The sequence below is a fragment of the Cnephaeus nilssonii genome (assembly GCF_951640355.1).
Source record: "Cnephaeus nilssonii genome assembly, chromosome: 19".
Lineage (NCBI taxonomy): Eukaryota > Metazoa > Chordata > Mammalia > Chiroptera > Vespertilionidae > Cnephaeus > Cnephaeus nilssonii.
This window is the reverse complement of record NC_137090.1, coordinates 11,237,521-11,257,124: the sequence shown is the minus strand read 5'-3', so window position 1 is coordinate 11,257,124 and position 19,604 is coordinate 11,237,521. Positions and strand designations below refer to the sequence as shown.

Genomic DNA, 19,604 nt, shown 5'->3' with positions numbered 1-19,604 from the left:
GCCCTGGGCCCCGGGTCCGGGCAAGGCCGCGGGCCCCTGGAGCCGGGTGAGCCCTGGGCCCCGGGTCCGGGCGAGGCCGCGGGCCCCTGGAGCCGGGTGAGCCCTGGGCCCCGGGTCCGGGCGAGGCCGCGGGCCCCTGGAGCCGGGTGAGCCCTGGGCCCCGGGTCCGGGCGAGGCCGCGGGCCCCTGGAGCCGGGTGAGCCCTGGGCCCCGGGTCCGGGCGAGGCCGCGGGCCCCTGGAGCCGGGTGAGCCCTGGGCCCCGGGTCCGGGCGAGGCCGCGGGCCCCTGGAGCCGGGTGAGCCCTGGGCCCCGGGTCCGGGCGAGGCCGCGGGCCCCTGGAGCCGGGTGAGCCTGGCCCCGGGTCCAGGTGAGGCCGTGGGCCCCTGGATCCGGGTGAAGCAGTGCCCCTGGGTCCAGCCGAGACCAAACCAGAGGGAGTCGGACCTGCATTACCACCATTTGTCCACCATCCAGAGCTGAGGGGTCAGTGCCGACATGTACTCATAGGGAACCGGTGGACATTGATATTGGGTCTCAAAAGAACTGTTGGTCCAGAAAGAAACTCACTACAGACTGATTCATTTGCCTGTCAGCATAACTATTATTGCTCGTCGCACATTCAATTCTTATAAGTATATCTATAGTGACACATGATTTCGCTCATCTAGGGGAAATGATGAACAACATAGACTGATGAACAAGAACAGAACCAGAAACAAGGAGGCATCGATCGGACTATCGGGCCTCAGAGGGAGGATAGGGGAGGGTGGGGGGATGGGGGAGAGATCAACCAAAGGTCTTGTGTGCATGCATATGAGCCTAACCAATGCTTAAGTTCAACAGAGGGTTGGGGCATCCAAGGGGAGGGGTGTGGGATGGGAATGGGGGGATGAGGACAAATATGTGACACCTTAATCAATAAAGAAATTTAAAAAAAAAAAAAAAGATACCACACTGAATATGTAAAATGCAGTTTGTACAATAGCTGCCTTATCTCCTTTTTAATTTCTAAATAAAAGAAGGAAATACTAACATGATGACATCTAGGTAAATACAGAAATGGTTGCAGTTGTTTTTTGTCTGATAAACATTAAATTTGAATTCCATGTAAATCTAACTAGTTACATACTCAGTTGCCCAAGTAAGAAATGAATACAATTAGGTGGTTTTGTATGAAGTTAAATGTTATATGAACAGACCATCAATTTAATCTTCACCTATCTTAAAGACCTAAATTTCAGAAAAATTTAAATATAGTGGAAAATTCTAATTTCTCTTGGAAATGAAAGCCAATCTTAACTGTTCTCTGAAGAAAGATATCTCCTCTAAATATTGCACCTGGTATTTTAGGCAGTGCCATGACCTTTATTGCATTATTTTTAAGTCCACAGTGGCTCCAGTCTTTTCTCATATGCCACCTTCTCCCCCCCCCCGCCCCCAAATCTGCTCCACCTTCTGTATGGACATTGTTAATTTGGAGACCAATTGTCTTGCCCTCACTTGGCAACCTCTCATCCTGTGGTTAAGACTGAGGCGCTCTCTCCCCCTTCGCTTCCCCATATAAAATTCTCTTAGGAGAAATCCTGTGGTTAAGTTTAGATTTGCCTTACTGACTTAGAAGGGAAGTGAGATGACACTTTGGAAGTGAGGAGATGTTGAACAGGGAAACGTCTGCTGGGTTCTGCTGATGCCATCAGTTTCTTACCATCGGACCAGGTATGCCATCTGTTCTTCTCACACTTCTCTGTTGGCCACAGGTGCTGCGTGTTACTTATCATACTTGGGCTTGTGCCTAGTGAGACTCGTTTCTGTTCCAAGGCTCTCTGTGGACTTAGTAGCATTCAGCATTGCAAGACAGTTGCGTGGGGGGGGGGGGGGGTGTTGGATGTGTGGGTTTTAAAAATATATACAGCTAATCTGAGTTCTTAGCGCTTTACAAAGCTAGATTATTCTTCAGTGTAAGTTCAGTGTAAGTCCTATCCCTTTGACCTGTTGCTTCCTTTTATCAATGGGGGGGAAAAATATATATATATATACATACACACACACACACACATACATATACACACAAGTTTATTTTAGTTCATATTCATATTTTATTTATTATTGGGTTAGATAGTATTTTGTTATTATTTAGAGGCTTTTGTGAAGTTGATGCCCTCATACAAATTTAGATTATGAATACTCCACTGTTCCATTCCTCACTCAGTCTTTGGCCCAGACACATGTCTGTCCTGTCATGATGCAATAAGTATAGTTTCATTAATTTTAAAATACTTTTTGATATTCCCAGAGGTTGCAGGAGGGAATTCATCCTAAGGTGCAAGACTAAGAATCACACATTTGTATGTTTGGGCTTTATTTTAGTAATATTACTGTTAATGAATATTTAAACGAAATTAGATTGCAAACTCTGAAAATGCCGAATGGGTGGTCTTGTTTATAATGTGCCACACTGGGTTCACATTCAATTTTCAGTGATGTTTTTGTCTGACTATTAGGATATGTGGCAATTCCTTCCAAGTTGATATTGCTTAGCTAATGTATTTGGAAGCATTTTCAAAGCATTCCTTGAATTGTCTCTTTTCACAATCCTTTGAGCTAGGTTAGTTCTATTATCTTCATTTCATGTTGTTGGGGAGAGAAGCGGTGCCTGGGGAGGTCAGGTAATTTTTTCCTAACATTGTGCAGCAAATTAGTGTCAGCTCTCCATTTTCTATCTCTAGGCTGCTGTGCCATGCTAAGTGGAGCTAAATGCCATTTACCCAGGGAAACATGGGCTTTACCAGGTTTTCTTAACAGAGTATTTATTTTGGTAATGAAACAGAATCATGAAAGCTTTACACTTTTAATAATTTGGACCATGGAAAATCTACTTGAAAATCTACTTTTAGCTTCTGTTGACCCTTCTCTCCATTTCTTATATTGAAAACAAGTAGCTGTTAGCGATAAAGATGCACATATTCCACCCTCATTACATATGCCTTTGATAGGTAGACGATTTCAGTGTTTCTTTGTAATGTTGCAATTAAAGTTGAAATATGAAATACCATAGGAAATATGAAATATCTAGATGCTACTAAACTCTTTTTAAAATATATATATTTTTATTGATTTCAGAGAGGAAAGGAAAGGGGGAGAGAGAGAAACATCAATGATGAGAGAGATGCATTGATCAGCTGCCTCCTGCATGCCCCCCACTGGGGATCAAGCCACAACCCAGACATGTGCCCTGACTGGGAATCGAACTGTGACCTCCTGGTTGATAGGTTGATGCTCAACCACTGAACCACGCAAGCCAGGAGATACTACTTAACTCTTAAAACATTTCTTTCCTTCTCAAATATAGAATATCCTTTCATAACCTGGGAATATGACTTTTGCCAAATTTAAATGTGTGTATCTATAAATATTTCTCTCTTTTCCGAATCCAGTGGGGCTAGAGAGTAGTCCGGTTCCTGAGTAGGGGCAGCTGGGGATTGAGAAAATGAAAGAAAGAGACAGACACAGAGATAGAAGGAAAAAGCTGGGGCCGGGTGGGACAGCTGTCCTCTGATAGAGAGACAGAGACCCAGAGCTGTTTATTTTATAGTCTGATAATAAGATTAACATGTATACAAATGTTCTTGTTTTGGCAACACTTACTGCACATCCCACAGCCCATTAGCTACTTAGGAAGGAATTAGGGAAGGCTACAAGGTCAGGCTTAACAATGCTAGGAGAGCTCTGCCCTCCAGGCTGGGGACTTGTTTGTGGCCCTGCCACAGGTCAGCCCGAGGCTTGACCCTAGAGCCACTCCCTACATGGATCTATTCATTTCTTTCCTTTTTATTAATGAACTAGAGGCCCGGTGCACGAAATTCATGCACAGGGGCGGGTGGGGGCAGTGTCCCTCAGCCCAGCCTACACCCTCTCCAATCTGGGATCCCTCTCACAATCCAGGACTGCTGGCTCCTAATTGCTTGCCTGCCTGCCTTCCTGATTTTCCCTAACCGCTTCTGCCTGCCAGCCTGATCACCCCCTAACCACTCCAATGCCAGCCTGATCGATGTCCAACTGCTCCCCTGCCAGCCTGTTTGCCCCCAACTTCCCTCCTCTGCTGGCCTGGTCACCCCTAACTGCCCTCTGCTGGCTTGATTGCCTCCACCTGCCCTCCCTTGCAGGCCTGGTGTCTCCCAACTGCCCTCTCCTGCTGATCATCTTGTGGTGGCCATCTTGTGTCCACATGAGGGCAGGATCTTTGACCATATGGGGGAAGCTCTCTTGATCTTGTGTGTTGGAGTGATGGTCAATCTGCATATTACTCTTTTATTAGATAGGATTATTTGGATATTTTAGTTGAACTGTGTCAAAATGCCAATATTTGATTGTTTTTGTCCTACAAAAATGGTGATTTAATATGTAATATTATTATCCTATATAATAAAGGGCTAATATGCAAATTGTCCCCTCAACTGGGAGTTTAACTGGGAGTTCGACCAGGGGGGCGGGGCCAGCCGGCCAACAGCCCATAGATCCTCCCCTGGCCGGCCTTGCCCCTGATTGCCCCCCGACCCCAATCAAGGGCGGGGCCAGCCTGCCAACCACCCGTGGCCCCTTCCCCCAGCCAGCCAGGACCCCACCCGTGCACAAATTTGTGGCACCGGGCCTCTAGTAGGTTATAAAATATGATAATGTAGTAAACTACAACCAACCCAGTAGTAACTTGGAATTAACTTGTATGTTTCTCCCCTATTCCTTAAACCTATTGTCTTCCCCCCTCAGGATATACTATTTGATTTATATGTTATCATCCCCTCATTTATTATTTGTAGCCTGAATAATATATTGTTTACATTTGATTGGCTTTGAGCTTTATAAAGTTGGTGTCAGAAAGTATGTAGTCATCTAGGACTTGCTCTTTTTATATTATGTTTCTAAAATTTATATTGTGGATGTAACTGCAGTTCATTCATTTTTACTGCTGTATAATATTTGTGTGAGTATGCAACAGTTTATTTATTCTCTTGTTGATGGGCATTTAGGTTGATGCTAGTCTTTTGGTTAGAAACAGTGCTGCTGCTATAACCGTCTATATGCAGAGTCTTTTCTCCCCCCAATTGTTTTAATGATATAGAAGTTAAAAAATACATTTCCATTGCTTTTATTTTTTATGTTTAAGTAAAATATTCAAGAATTGGCATAATCGTTAGTCTTTTATGAAATTTTATTTTTTAAGAAAAGTAATTGACTTTAAAAGTGAGGCCCTTTTACAGCTTGAAATTTAGAGGGTTATACAGCCTTCCTGAGACATTTTCATGCAGTCATTTGTAAGACGGCATAAATGTCACAGTCACGTCATCTTCGCAGCTGTAATTCTGAATGAGTCTCCATAGTCAACTTTATAGGCATTAAAAAAATCTTTAGTTTTTCTCAAAATGGTTTCATTTTAGCAGCATCATTTGCAGAGGAAAACAATCCCTTTCTAAGTTAAAAGTTTGGGCTCTGAAGACTCATTTGTGAATGCCATTTAAAATTTATTTTTAATTAAGCGTATTTAATGTTGGTAAGAGGTGCCAGACATTCAGAGCTCTGGAGACTCCAGGCATCCATATATCTACAGAACAAGTCTGGCTCAGACAGTAAAGGTACATTCTCCTTCCTGCTGCGTTCCTATTTGTGTCTAGAGAGAGGAATTGTCCCTGCAAGAGGAGTCACAGTTTTGGGTGCCCCACTCATTACCAAGCATGCATCTAACCAGCAGAGGGTCTGTGGTAACCATAGTTTGAAATTCACTTTGTCTCTTGCCAATTCATTTTACTCAGACTAGTAAATTGCCATCAAGTGTTAATGACTTTGGGCTCCTGTGAGCCTGGTTTAATTCAGGCCTAGGACCTAGTGCCAAAAGTATTCTCATTCCCTTCATTGGTCATCCCAAGAGAGTCCTGCCTTTCTCTATGAGGAAGTTGGATTTACTTGGTCTTTTCCTTTTTTTAAAAAAAATTAATCAGCGGTATCTTTAAGCTATAACTGGAAATAGGCATCTTCTACTTTGATATTAATATTATATCAAAGAAATAAGAGTGTTAATATGAGAGAATGGCTGACCCAAATTAGAGATCTTGCACAGGACAAGAGAGAATCTGAGCAGTAGTTTGTGCTGGGTCTCAGGCTATTAAAATAATGTTATAATCTGGCTCTGATAAATGTGCTGCTAATGCTAAGCACATTCATAATTGATTAACTTGGCTGCTTCATTGCTCAAGACTATAACAGCTCGTTTTAAACAAATGAATAAATTTCTTGACCTGGTAATAAATATCTCACTCCTGCACAGAAGGGACTGCGGGTCATTTGGATGGGGCATTAACTTTGCCTTCGGGTTTATGACTGCATTTAAGGGATGACTTCTGTCTTGAAGGTTAAAAGAAATTTGGGTCATTTAGGATGATCCTAAGCTGCCTTTCTCAACTAATTTATCAGAATAGCAAAATGGGGGAGCTGATTCTCAAGGTTTATGAATTCTACTTTGATTTTAACATTTCTAACTTATTACGATGTAGGAGATGAAGTATAGCAGTGATTGCTAGGCGAAAGACTGATCTGCTTCAGTTTGGTAACTTAAATTTATTTTGTAATGTTATATGATTTATAAATTCTTGTATTTGGTATACTAACAAACTTACCTGACTTTCATTGACCTATCTAGAAGTTACCTTGTTTTGTTTTAAATCTAAATTGAACTGTTAATTCAACTGGTTAAAACCTGCTGCTGAAGCCATGTGGCAAGTTGGATCCCTCTTTAAACCTGTTCTCATCATTCCGTTTCAAAGCTATGAGTGCAAGTCTAGCAGAAGCCAGCCATCTTGTATCTCATTGTCACAAATGACTGAGTAAGGGTATAAATGGTGTGGGATACCCATACAATTATCTCTACCAGAAAGATCTTCCAAGCCTAGTCCTGTTCAATAAATTAACGCTTGCAAGGAAGTGCCAATTACTTACCAGGCCCTATGGAAGTTGCATTTTATTTTCATGTTCCAGACCTAACTAAAGTAAGTGAAGTGCTTTTAGGTGTACTAGATTTTTCTCTCTAAAGAGTTTAATTTAAATGGTAGTTTCTGTAGGAGTTCTTTGTATTTAACCTTAAGGCAGAATAAGGTAAATACTTGAGGTTTAACATTTGTTTCTTTTAGTTTTTCCCTCTGATGGTTTTGCCCAGGTTTTCAGGGAAGGGGAGGTGAGGCTTATTAGAAGTTGGAGGAGAAGGAGATTTGTGGGCCTCTCTCCCTATTTTCCTGAGATGGTGTAGACTAAGTATAATTGTGATAGATTGAAAATTACGTGATCCAGAGGATAAAGCCTTGATTTGTGGAGGTGGTTTCAAGAGAATATGACTAACATTAGTATCTGAATGAGGTAAAAATCGTCTCTCTTCCTGCTGGGAAGAAAATTCCTGATAACAAAAGCTTTGGACTGTTTCCTTGTCTTTACAGGTGAGCGTGGTGCAAGATTCCGTCAACATTTCTGGCCAGAATACCATGAATATGGTGAAGGTTCCCGAATGCCGGTTGGCAGATGAGTTAGGAGGACTTTGGGAGAATTCCCGGTTCACAGACTGTTGTTTGTGTGTTGCTGGCCAGGAATTCCAGGCTCACAAAGCTATCTTAGCAGGTTAGTATCTATTCGTGGGAGCGTTTGTTTTAGTGAAACAAGGCAAACCAGTGGCTGCATAATGTCCTTTTGAATAACTTCAGCCTTCTGAACTAGTGAAAAAAATTGCAACTAAATATGTTTTTATATTAGTTGTCATAACCAAAAAGGCAACTCTGCATAAAAATGGTGCTTCTATTCTTCCTCTCTGTAGTGGACTTAGACCACCATTTTCAAGGAATGGATGATGATGTGTATTGAATGCCTTTGCACCTAGAGAACAGATGTCAAAACACTGCTTAGGATCAAGTATTAGCCCCTAGACAGGGACTTAGGATATAACAGAGAGGATTCTGGACTCAGGATAAACTACGTTCTAGTTAAGTCCCCCGCCCTGGAGATCTTAGCCCTCTCTTCCATATAAACATATTAGAAGGATAAGAATATTGCTAGTGACATGGAGGATCAGGTCTTATTCTAATAATAGGCCCTTTGTCTTTGAGACCAGAAAGACTGACACAGAGGGGAACTGATAAGGCAGGGCTGACTTGACCTCACGTGAAAGCATAGCAGTCAGCCACAAACTTCTGTTCAGGCCATAAGACATAGAAGGAAATAGCATGAACCTTCAGCAACAGATTTCTTACCAAGATTCTCAGCTCTATTCTAAAATACACACTTGGCAAAACCTCACTCTGTCTCAATCTATCCATCTTTCTGTTCCCTCTCTGAACTAGATGTTACTGTGTATTGTTAAAGCAAGTCATCAACTCTTAGGTTAGCGCTCCATACTCAGGCCCTCAGCACTGCCAAGAACTCTTCCTACAGTTAGTCAGCTCCCTTTCTTTTTCTCCACAACAGCTACTTCAAAACTTTACTACTCTCCTTTAATCTCCAACTCCTAAAAGAGGACCTCGCTACTTCTTCCAAGAGAAAATTGAGGCCCTGTCCCTTAGCTCTTGCCTCTCACCTTACCTGCATTCTCCGTGGAAGGGGTATTCTTCCTTGTGTCCAGAGCACTGTACTTTCTACTTCTGTTCTGTTTCATATCCCATACTGCCTTCTTCTTCTTACTCTGCCACTTATACCCTTGTTATCTGGTATCTTCACCAACTGTCTTTCTCCTATTGCCTGTTTACCCTCAGTCTATAAACAGGCTCAGGTTTCTCCCTCTAGTTATTCTCTCTCTCTCAGAACTAAATTTCTTAAGTTAGCATATTTACTTTATTTAAAAGGACCTTCCATTTCAACTTCTCTCCTCCCATTATCCTCAGTTTATCTACATGCAATGAAAGCGGTTTTCCAAAGTAATATGGCCAGCTAGTTCTTATATTTGAGGGACTCTCGTTCATATATTAGTTGGCTCCTTTATTCTAGTTTACTTCTGATTCTCTGGCTACCTCTGATGTGTGGCCTCCCTCTTCTTCACGCATCCTTTTAAACGTTGGTGTTCCCTCAGCTCTCTTTTCATTCTGTTTATTCTCCCTGGGTGATTTTATTATCCTCATAACCTCAGCGTCTGTCTAGCCAATGATGACCCTCTAAGCAAATCACTGCTTTGGACCCTTCCCTCTTTATGAAAAGCACCAGCCCTTTAGTCTTCAATTTCTGTAATGTATTTATTTAGTACCTTTTAGTCTGTAGCCCTTCTGAGACAAGAACAAGGAGAATTAATATCCTTTGGAATAGATTAAAACATTGAGGCTCAGAGGGTTTAGTGATTTGCCCAACATTGTATGGTTAAAAAATGGCAGATCTAAAATTAGTTCTTCCTAACATAAACTATAGGTCAAAGTGCCAGTTATTGTTAGCTCAAAGTCCTGTATATATTCCATCTATTCTTCCTCTCTCAGATAGAGATTGGTAGTCTTCACTTTCACCAAATCCCTGATTTGTCGGACAACATGATAAGATTTGAGTTCTTAGCCATTTCATTACTTTCATGGTTGAAATTAAGTTTACTTATTATTTATAGTGTTCATTAGACTAGAATTGGGCATGACTTAGAACACTGTTTCTTAACCTTTTTTCATTATTCCCACCCCTAAGGAAAAAATTAAATTATCCCCAATGAGAGACATTAAATACTAAGGAATAAGATTTTGTTAGGTAGGGTTGAGCTTTTTTTTTTAATCTTTTATTTTATTTTTTATTAGGGTTGAGCTTTGAAGGGCTACAAATGATGTAATCCCTAAGATTTCTTTTTCTTGCCTCTTTGGGAAGTTACCATCTCTGTTGAGAATGCAAGGCTGGAAGGACCAGAAAACCTGACGTAAATGAGCATGCATTTCATCTAGTTAGTGGATGCTGTTGAGCCTTGTTCTGGGCCTCCTTGCTGTGTGGTCCCTGGAAGTGGGGAAAGTAGGTGTCTTTTTTCCAGGCAAAAATGTAGGTATCAAGACATCCTGCTTAGGACCCTAAAGGACCTTCCATTTGAACCCCCAAATCTACCCAGAGAATATCATTGTCATCCAACATATAGATAAATTTGAGTAATTTCCTTAAAACGTGAATGTTTGGAATCTAGCTAATAAATTATTTTGAAAGTAGCAATTTCTTTTTTTAACTATGTATTGTAATTACTAACTTATTGGTATAATATAAAAAGAAATGAATTTTATAATTCTGATATAATTTGAGGCTAAGACCCTTTCCTATACCAGTGCGACAGGAAGGAAAGTGACCTCTTCTACATAACAGAAGAGCCAAGTGATTACAATGTGATAACCACACCTGTCTCTGTTGCCATTCACTTTCTAGCTCGTTCTCCAGTGTTTAGTGCCATGTTTGAACATGAAATGGAGGAGAGCAAAAAGGTATGTATCAGGATAAAAATATGTCTTCTAGCTAGGTGACTAGATTCAGATGAGTTTTCCAATTTGGCAGCAGATTTATTTTCCTAACTATCTTATTGTGTTACTGAAATGGAGTACGAATTCCCTGAAGGGACACTTTGTGAGAGTGGAGAGAGGTGGTCCAGAAGGATTCTAGGTAAAGGAGACTCACTCTCTCCCAGGCAGATCATCCAAAGGGTTTGGGGTGAGGGTATTAGACATGTGTTTCTACTCAAGAAAAGAAAGGTTAAAAAAAGAAAGCTATAGTTGTCTTTGAAAACAAAGGTGGTACATATGAAGGAGAATATTATAATCAAATATGGCAAAGAGCACTTTTCCATTCATGTTAGGTTTTAAATGATACAAGCTTCTCTCCTCACCAGAGCTTAACATCATGAAAATTGTTTAGGGAATTTGTTTTGCTGAAATGTTTCTGACTTCCAGTTTTTCTGGCATAGAATCGGGTTGAAATCAATGATGTGGAGCCTGAAGTTTTTAAGGAAATGATGTGCTTCATTTACACGGGGAAAGCTCCGAACCTGGACAAAATGGCTGATGATTTGCTGGCAGCTGCTGACAAGGTGAGATAGGAATAGAAAAATAATCACAAAACTAGGGGTTTCTGTAACTTCTTGAGTTTCGTGGCAAGGCTTCTATGCTGCATTGGTAAGTAAGATGAGCACCTATCTTAGTTTGGCTGGACAGTCCTGTTTTATACTTGTGCTGCAGCCCAATTATTGATAGCACCCTTTTTATTTTCATCCTGCTTTGAATGGTAAATTATATATGGTCACTCTACCTATGGAAAAGAAGAAGTCTGCTAAATTACCTCTCAGATTTAACCATAGTGATATTTAAGACTGATATTTTGGATTTATAATTTGGCTTTATAATTTACAAAATGTTCTTGGGTTCATTAACTTTTATTTAAACTTTTTCAATAGGAGGATAATCTTTTTCCCAGTGTCCTGGTTAGCATTTTTAACTTTTCCCCTAAGTAGTTTTTGAAATATTCAAAATTATAAGATGATTAATAGCTCTTTGGGAAATGAGAGCTACTACTACAGTAAATGTATACTTTGATTGTAAGATACATTTTGATTTGAGAAATGTTAAAGAGTGAAAATGAAAATGTGGATCTTAGCAAGGAAATGTGATTACCTAAAACAACAGACCAGTGGTTCCCAAAATAAGCTTAGGGTGGGGGGAAAGGTATGTACCTCAGTTGCAGGCTCAATCCCAATGAAACACTGAGTTTAACCAAGTGAAATGCGAGGTTTTGTGTATTGTTGCTATTTTATTGCAGGATTTCTCAGAACCTTTAGTATGTTCATGTTCACTATCATAGCATTTCTCCAATTTAGTTAACTCTGGAATTCTTTTCCTGAAAGATCACCCCTGGATTAGTGTTCCCCAAAGCACACTTTGGGAAACTGACTTTCATTGTATAAATACATGAAAGAGAGCTCAGTGACCTGTCTGTCCTCCAAGCCCTGTGGTCTAAAGAAGCATGACGGGTGTGTGTGTGTGTGTGTGTGTGTGTGTGTGTGTGTGTGATTACTGTTTATCCTGTGGGAGTTTTGCTTGTGTTGGGAAGGGGGGTTGCGGTAAGAATGTCAAAGGACTTAAACTCATCCAATAGTAGATGAGAAAGATGGTTCTCTGCTGGAAGTGTCTCTTCTTTCTGCCAGGATGCTGCAGCGCCCATCTGAGGCTCTGGCTCTGACGTAAGGGCACTAGCGCCTTTTCAGGATTTTGCTCATGGGACTAGTCTCCTTCCACTTTCCTTTGCACCCCTGAGGACAGAGGAAAGTACCTGTATTTACAGTGGAGGCTTTGTCTTTATTGATCAGCATTTTGGAGTGTTAGTAGAGGATAAGGCATGTAAACCCTAATCAATGCTGCAGATGAAAAGGATTGAATAATACTTATCCTGCATATTACCTTTCAAGACTGAATTAGTACAGTTAAGCAATGCGAACATCCCATACCTTTTCAGTCTAGCTTAGCTCTGACCAGAGAAACTTGCTTCCAGTGGAGACAGTAAGGAACTATACATTGTGAGCTCCGAGGAAGTGGAAGGCACACAGCCCAATACCTGCTGCTTTTTTTGTTGTTGTTGCTAATCCTCACCCGGGGATATTTTTTCCATTGATATTTAGAGAGCGTGTAAGGGAGGGGGGGAGACAGAGAGAAGTATCGATGTGTCTCACACCTTGATTGGTTGCCTCCTGCACTCACCCACACCAGGCCAGGGATTGAGCCTGCAACTAAGGTACATGCCCTTGACCGGAATCGAACCTTTGATCCTTAAGTCTGAGTGCCCACACTCTATCCACTGAGCCAAACTGGCTAGCGCCCAATACCTGCTTTTTATAAATACGAATTTTATAGTGATTCTGACTCATCTGCCCTCTAATTTTCAATGAAGCAGTGACTTGGTGCTTATACACAGGCATTTATCTCCCTCTCATCTTCTAGTTCCCATAAGGATGAGTAGTATCGAAAGGCCCACTTTTTAAACAGAAATACTAAGGTTCAGAGTTGTATATTCTTAGAGTCAGAGTTAGACATCTGTGTCCCTGGGTTTTCATTTCTGCTCCTCAACCAGAGAACTTACTGGGAACCTACTATTGTAAGAGCTCAGAGCATAGGGATCAGCCTAAAGTGACATTCTAAGGATGGTATTTTCGGTACAATGTGTTAACTTGGGATTTTAAAAGCTAAAGAAGTTGAATCACAGCAATACTTTCAATTTATGAATGAGAAATAACTGAAGGGTGTGTTTTCAAATTCCATTCAGAATTTCCCATTAGACACTCTTTGCTCCAAGCTTATTCGAAAATATTCTTACCTTTATACCTCCTTGTAAGCTTCAGGAAAACAGAATAAGAAATCTTTCATGGAAGGATCTAAACATCTAGAATTTACCCAAGAGGCTGCAACAGCTTCTTCTGAGCTTTTCCAGTCTCCTGGGGACATGTGTAATTAGACCAAAAACAAAACAAAACACGTTGGCCAGGCCGGGAGACACAATTTCAATCTCTCGGGTAAGTACTGCCATTAGGCAGGTTTTTCAGAAGTATAATTAAGAAAAAAACTTTGTCTCCCAAGGGACAGCAGTGGCTACTTTTGTCTAATTATGCAGTAGGGATCAGAGCTATTCACAGTAAAAGTCCTTTTAAAAGAATGTATTGAGAAAGGATAAGAGGAATATTCTGTGCAGCACTGTGTAAAAACTGAACATTTACCAAACCTTTTCCAGCCTTTTAAAACAAAAACCTAATTTCTTGCTTGTCTAGTGTCATTCCTGTTTTCCATGGAAACTGTTTTCCAGTTACTCAAATGTAAAAATTAAAGCTGCACCAAAACCAATAAAATTCTCTTTTTGCTGCAGGAGATCATAGTGCCAGCAGATATGCCTCCTCACCCAGAATTCATAAAAATAAAATTGGCCAGGTTTGATTGCCATGATTCAGCTTAGAGGAATATTGTGCCATTGAGTTCTTAGGCCCCTTAAGATGGGACCTGTAGGGAGACTGGAGACCCTCAACCAAACCCCTTTCCTGTAAACTGATTAATGACATTTTATTTTGTGCCTCCTTTTATGCCTTCCTCCTCCTTATCCTTGAAGTTCCTTAGTAAGTTCATAATCTCCTATTTGAGAGCAAGGAATACAGTTGCGTCAAAACAAATCAACTAAATGAAATGTGCCCAATATTAACCTAGAGTTCCATTTATAAAACATTTATACCCTTTGCTTGGAGGAATTTTTAGACTGAAACTGGATCCCAGGGTCTTCGTTGCTTTGTTTTTCTACCCTGAGAATCTTAACCTCAGCCCCAAGAAAATAGGACTCCATTTATCCTCTGTTTGAAAGGAGGCTGGGGTTGACCCTCATTCAGGAACAACTAGTGGCAGAGATGCTGGTGGAAGTCACCACAGGGCTCCTTTCCACAGCCCAGTGGCCCAGTCGGGATACCCTGCCATGCCGGTGACTGTGCTTCACTAGTGCGGCTCTGAATGGAAGGATTGCAGACACTGAACATGTCATGTCCCTGGTGACCTGAAGCAGGGTGATCCGTCATTGTACGGGTGGGGAGTGATGGTTTAAGAAACACTTGAATAATATCGGGACAGGGTAAACGTGAGGATGTGGGTCTATTTCATAATTGCCATTTTTCTCCTAGGTATACTGTGGAACTGGACTGGTAGGTGTGCACGTTATTTTAGCTGTCTTCATCTCAGCATTGGGAGTGTGGTTATGTTTTATAATGGCAGTATTAGCCTCCTCACAGTCTGCGCAGTTCTGTTCAGGAATCCGTTACATGAAGGTACAGCTTCAGTAGCGGTCAGCCCAGAGCTATTCCTGCTCTGACAGCAGTGCTTGTGTTTTACAGTATGCCCTGGAGCGCTTAAAGGTCATGTGTGAGGATGCCCTCTGCAGTAACCTCTCTGTGGAGAACGCCGCAGAAATTCTCATCTTGGCTGACCTCCACAGCGCAGATCAATTGAAAACGCAGGCAGTGGATTTCATCAACTAGTGAGTTGGCATCTTCAAAGTTCTTCTTTCAGGGTAGTTGGGATAGCTAGAGAAATGAAAAGACTTTGAATTAGTGAATAAAATAGACGAGAAGCTTCATTAACTTCTAGTAGTAAATATAGTTTTCATCTTTCCCTTCATCTTGACCGTGTGGAAGATGGTTTTGCTTTCATGGGTCTAATTTGATTGCTGAGTGAGGTGTTTTACTTCCTTGTAGTGATCAGATTGATGAAAATGATAATGTGCTGGCCGGGAGAAGCTGTGTTCCCCAAATGATAGCATTTTTACTTCACATTCACTGGCCTGATGAAAGGCATGCAGATCTCTGGGTGAACAGAAGTGTGTTTTTATGAGTTAGTAAAATATATCTAATGGTCCATTGTGGAATGGGGAAAAAAGAAGGGGTCATCAGTAGATGAGGTTGTTAAATACTGTTTTGAGAAAGAAATGTTCATTCCAGTAGATCTGTTCCTTCAACCTTAAATGACAAATGACCTGGCCATATTACTTTCTGAAGTAATTCTCAGTGGGGCATGTTCTACTCCCTTGCCTGAGGGGGAACAGCAGTTGGAGAAAACCCAAAAAAGAGCAGGCTTCATAAAACCCTCACAACAGTTCTCACAACCACCTCAGAGATGGGTCTAAGACAGTGTCGCCAACTGGTGTCCACCAATCACTGGTGGTCCGTGAGGCCCGAAAGGTTGGCGACCGCTGGTCTAAGAGGTGGCCAGGCAAATAGTGAACGTTATTCATCACAGAAAATGCCCCAAATCAGGAAACGATGCCCTCTAAGGCTGTTTGTAAGATTGTTTCGAAGGAGTTACCGATTGAGGAAAAGGAGACCACCAAGTGATGGTCCTAGTGAGGGCTCAGTCTGTGGTGGCCACTTGCCTGGTGCTTTGCAGATTGACCCATTCAAGGAAGTGCGGTTAGTATCCCCTCCTTTTCATTCAGATAGGCCCCAGGCCCTGCTCTGCTCTGTGGTTAGGGCACTAGGAAATGGCAGAGCCCGGTGGAAGCTCCATGCTGTCTCTGGTCTCTTCATTAGCAACATAAAGAGCATTGACAGCCCTGGCAGGTGTGGCTCAGTTGGTTGGAGCATCATCCCATGCACGGAAAGGTTGCAGGTTCGAGCCCCTGTGCAAGTGTATGGGAGGCAACCAATCGTTGATTCTCTCATACACTGATGTTTCTCGCCCCATCCCCCTTCCCCTCTCACTAAAATCAGTAAATCATATCCTGGGGTGAGGATTTTAAAAATGTAAAGAGCTTTGACAGTGTAGAGACTAGCCTGAGGGGCATTTCACCTTGTAGTTAGTAATATAGTAGCTCTAGGTCCTGGTTTTCAGAGTCACAACAGCCACAATCTGGTCAGCGGTCTGCATACCCTCTATCAAGCAGTCTCATGCATATTAAGGGTTTTCTGTCTGAGTGTTTCCTGCATTGACACCCTTTACAGCAAACTGGGAAATTAGGCTGTCCAGGCGGCTGTGTAACCCATCCTTCACTCCCTCGTTTGGTAACCCGTCTCTCCCATTTCTCCTAGTCACGCCTCGGACGTCTTGGAGACCTCGGGGTGGAAGGCAATGGTGGTGTCACATCCCCACTTGGTGGCTGAGGCATACCGCTCTCTGGCTTCGGCACAGTGCCCCTTTCTGGGACCCCCACGCAAGCGCCTGAAGCAGTCCTAAGAGCCTGCCTGTTGTGAGACTCCGTTTATTTTCCAGAAGCAGCAGCCACTGCTGCTGCCATTGACCACCAGGTAGACAGCGCAATCTGTGGAGCTTTGACTCTGCTGTGGGGGAAAGACTGCGTCTCGGCCCCAGACTTTTAAAACAGCACTAAATAAACTTGGGGGGAGTGGGGGGAGGGAAGGGCCGGGGACTCGGGGCTGTTCAACCTAATGAAAACCCTGTTGCTGCGTCACTGTGTTCCCTTTGGCCTGACCGAGTTTGATCCTGTGGGGATTCGGTTAGGCGCTGGCCCTGAGGACATCCCTGCGGTGGTATTGGAGAAACCTGCCTGCATCTGACTGAGCAGAACAAATCGTCAGGTGCCTGGAGCAAAAAGGAAAAAGAAAAAAAAAGGAAGGACAGTTAGTTTTAAGAGAAGGGGGAAGAAAAGGAAACAAGAAAGGATTTTTGCAGAATTTCTCAAAAATCAGTTTGCGGATTCCAGTACTATTTATATTGAGAGAAATTTCAGTCCATCCAACTGTGCTAAAACTTGGATATTTGCGAAAACTTCTCACCACCATACAAGTATCAGAAGAGCTCTCTTGTTGTTAGCACTTACTGTTTGCAAGAACAGAATACATCCTTTTATCCCTTTATGAAAAACGACAAGTGAAGGCGAAAGGGGAAGGAGGTTATTTGATCTGGAAGATGAGTGTTCTGATGTGGTGGCTTTTGCAAAAAATCTTTATTGGTGTTGAAAACTGGAAAAAAATAATTCACCCAGAATTCATACTGTCTTGACAAGAACTATAGCTGTTTTTAGATATTGTGGAAAATGTTTTTTTGGCATTTTTCTCTGATTTTATTTCTCCTTCCTCCCCCCTTTTATAAAAAAAAAACAACACAAACAAAAACACAAAACATAAAAAGAAGAGGAAAGAAAAGGAAATTTTATTATTAACGCTGTGTGAAAAAAATTCCAGCCCCGATTGCTCAGCTGTTCGTACCTGCGCCTGCATAGGAGCCAGTCCTGTTCCTTCCAATTCACTCCTCTTCCTACAGGGGAGAACTTCCAAATGTTAATTTTTTTCTTTTTGAAAATATAAATAATGACTATTTTGTACTGTGTGGTATCTCTGGTCTTTTGTTTCACTCATTTGATTGGTGTTTGGGGTCTGGGTTCCGTAAGGGATTTTGAAGGCCTCGTTTGATCCTGCAGTTTGCAGAGATGTTTGAAAGGTCTGAGCGGTGGGGTTTATTACATCTCCCTAATATCAGGTTCCTTGGTGAGCTACCAGCATCTGCCAGTCTCTTGTCCTTGAGGATCTCACAATCTACATCCTACTGGGGATCAGGCTCCTGCCTCTACCAAGACAGGTAATGGAAGTGGGCTTTCTGCACCCTACACATTCTAAGACCTACTCTCAATGTCCTCCCAGTGAAATATGAAAAGATCAAGGGGACATGAATGTGGACATTAAATAAAGGGAAGTTATTCTCTCTGATTGGTTCTGTCACTGACTTGATGTGATGTCTGAATTCCCAGCGAGCTCACAGGAATGCTCTGGGCTCCTCTTCTGCCTTGGTCATAGCAGTGCAGGTCGGAAGGTGGGATACACTGGGAAATGCATTGGCCATGTGGCCAAGGTATGTGTTATTTGACCTTAGATGGAAACTCGACATATTTCACCTTCCAATTCCCTCCAGTGACTTTAGTCTTTGCAAATATTCTAATTTTCATTTATCTTGCCACCCCTGGAATGGAGTAAATAAGATCTATTATCAGTATAATCAAAGACAGGATTTGCTTATTGGACACCGACCAATCCATTGCACTCTCATTGTCCTTCTAAGCATCACCTCTGTGAGGAACCGCCCAGTTCTCCAAGTTCTGGCTGCTGTCCCTGTGCCTCCGTGGTCCTCACTTCCCAGATCAGCACACAGTTCTGGGGATCAGGGCATACACAGAGTCTCCTGCACCCACATTGTCCCTCGGGTGACTGCATTTGCTCAGCAATTCTCAAGTTTTCAGCGAACCTCCAAGCACAGTATCTCATCGGAACTTCCCAACAGCTTGATGTTCGGTAAGACACGTGATAGCATCTTCCCGTTTTATAGATGAGAGAGGTGGAAGCCCAGAGAAGTCACGTGACACGCTAAGATCACGGAACGGTTGAGTGACCACCCTGAAAAGACTGTCAGTAAGTGTAGGAAGTTTCTTTTCTGAAGTGTTTATGGGCTCTAGGTAAAGCTTCCTTCCTGGGGGAACAGCGAGAGCGAAGCTCTGGGAAGGCGCCTTTGCTGCTTGCTCTCCAGAGGCTCCCGGAAGACAAATCAGACTTGAGATTTGCTTTCTTCCTCACTCAGCGAGCAGTGGGCCTGGGGCTGCTGAGTTCGAGGACTATGTCCTCAGGGAGGGGATGGCATCCTGGCACCAGGCTTCTGGCAGGACGAAGATCCCTTCTAGGATTTTCCAATCTTTATGGAATTTCTAACGTGGACATGACTGAGGGTGCAGAGCTGTTAGGATTTCAGGTCCTGGTGAAGCTACTCGGCGCTTCTCCTGTCATGGTTACATTACTTCTGGACGTGTTTGTTTTTGTTTAAATGACACAGTTGAAGCCATCTGGTTGTGACAACATCAGAGCCCCAGCATACTGTTCGTAACCCTCCCACTGCCACCACCCCTCCCTCAGGCTCCCCCACGTCTGAAATTTAATTCAAGTTAACTCCACAATCTGGGGCATGTGCTGTCACTGCAGAGATGTCCGTGCCAGTGGAACAGTTGGAGATTTCAATTCCACAAGGATATGGCTTATTTATCAAAACAATATTTCAGGCAAGCGGTTTCACAGCACCTTTGGCGTCGCTGTTTCCGGTCCAAATAGAGTTTTCTGGCATCACTTCCCAGCTCCCCT

The 19,604-nt window shown here is 42.5% G+C and overlaps 1 protein-coding gene across 4 annotated transcripts in view; it reads left to right on the top strand.

Moving 5' to 3' along the window:
- The window catches only part of SPOP (speckle type BTB/POZ protein), a 76,622-nt gene extending 58,813 nt beyond the window's left edge, over positions 1-17,809 (top strand). For all 4 annotated transcript variants that reach the window (XM_079798800.1, XM_079798797.1, XM_079798799.1 and 1 more), the window contains 5 exons: positions 7,477-7,654; positions 10,394-10,449; positions 10,926-11,048; positions 14,868-15,010; positions 16,557-17,809. In XM_079798800.1, coding sequence (XP_079654926.1) covers positions 7,477-7,654; positions 10,394-10,449; positions 10,926-11,048; positions 14,868-15,010; positions 16,557-16,701 — 645 coding nt within the window. In that variant the 3' untranslated portion in view covers positions 16,702-17,809. The remainder of the gene's footprint in view (positions 1-7,476; positions 7,655-10,393; positions 10,450-10,925; positions 11,049-14,867; positions 15,011-16,556) is intronic.
- The last annotated feature ends 1,795 nt before the right edge of the window (positions 17,810-19,604 follow it).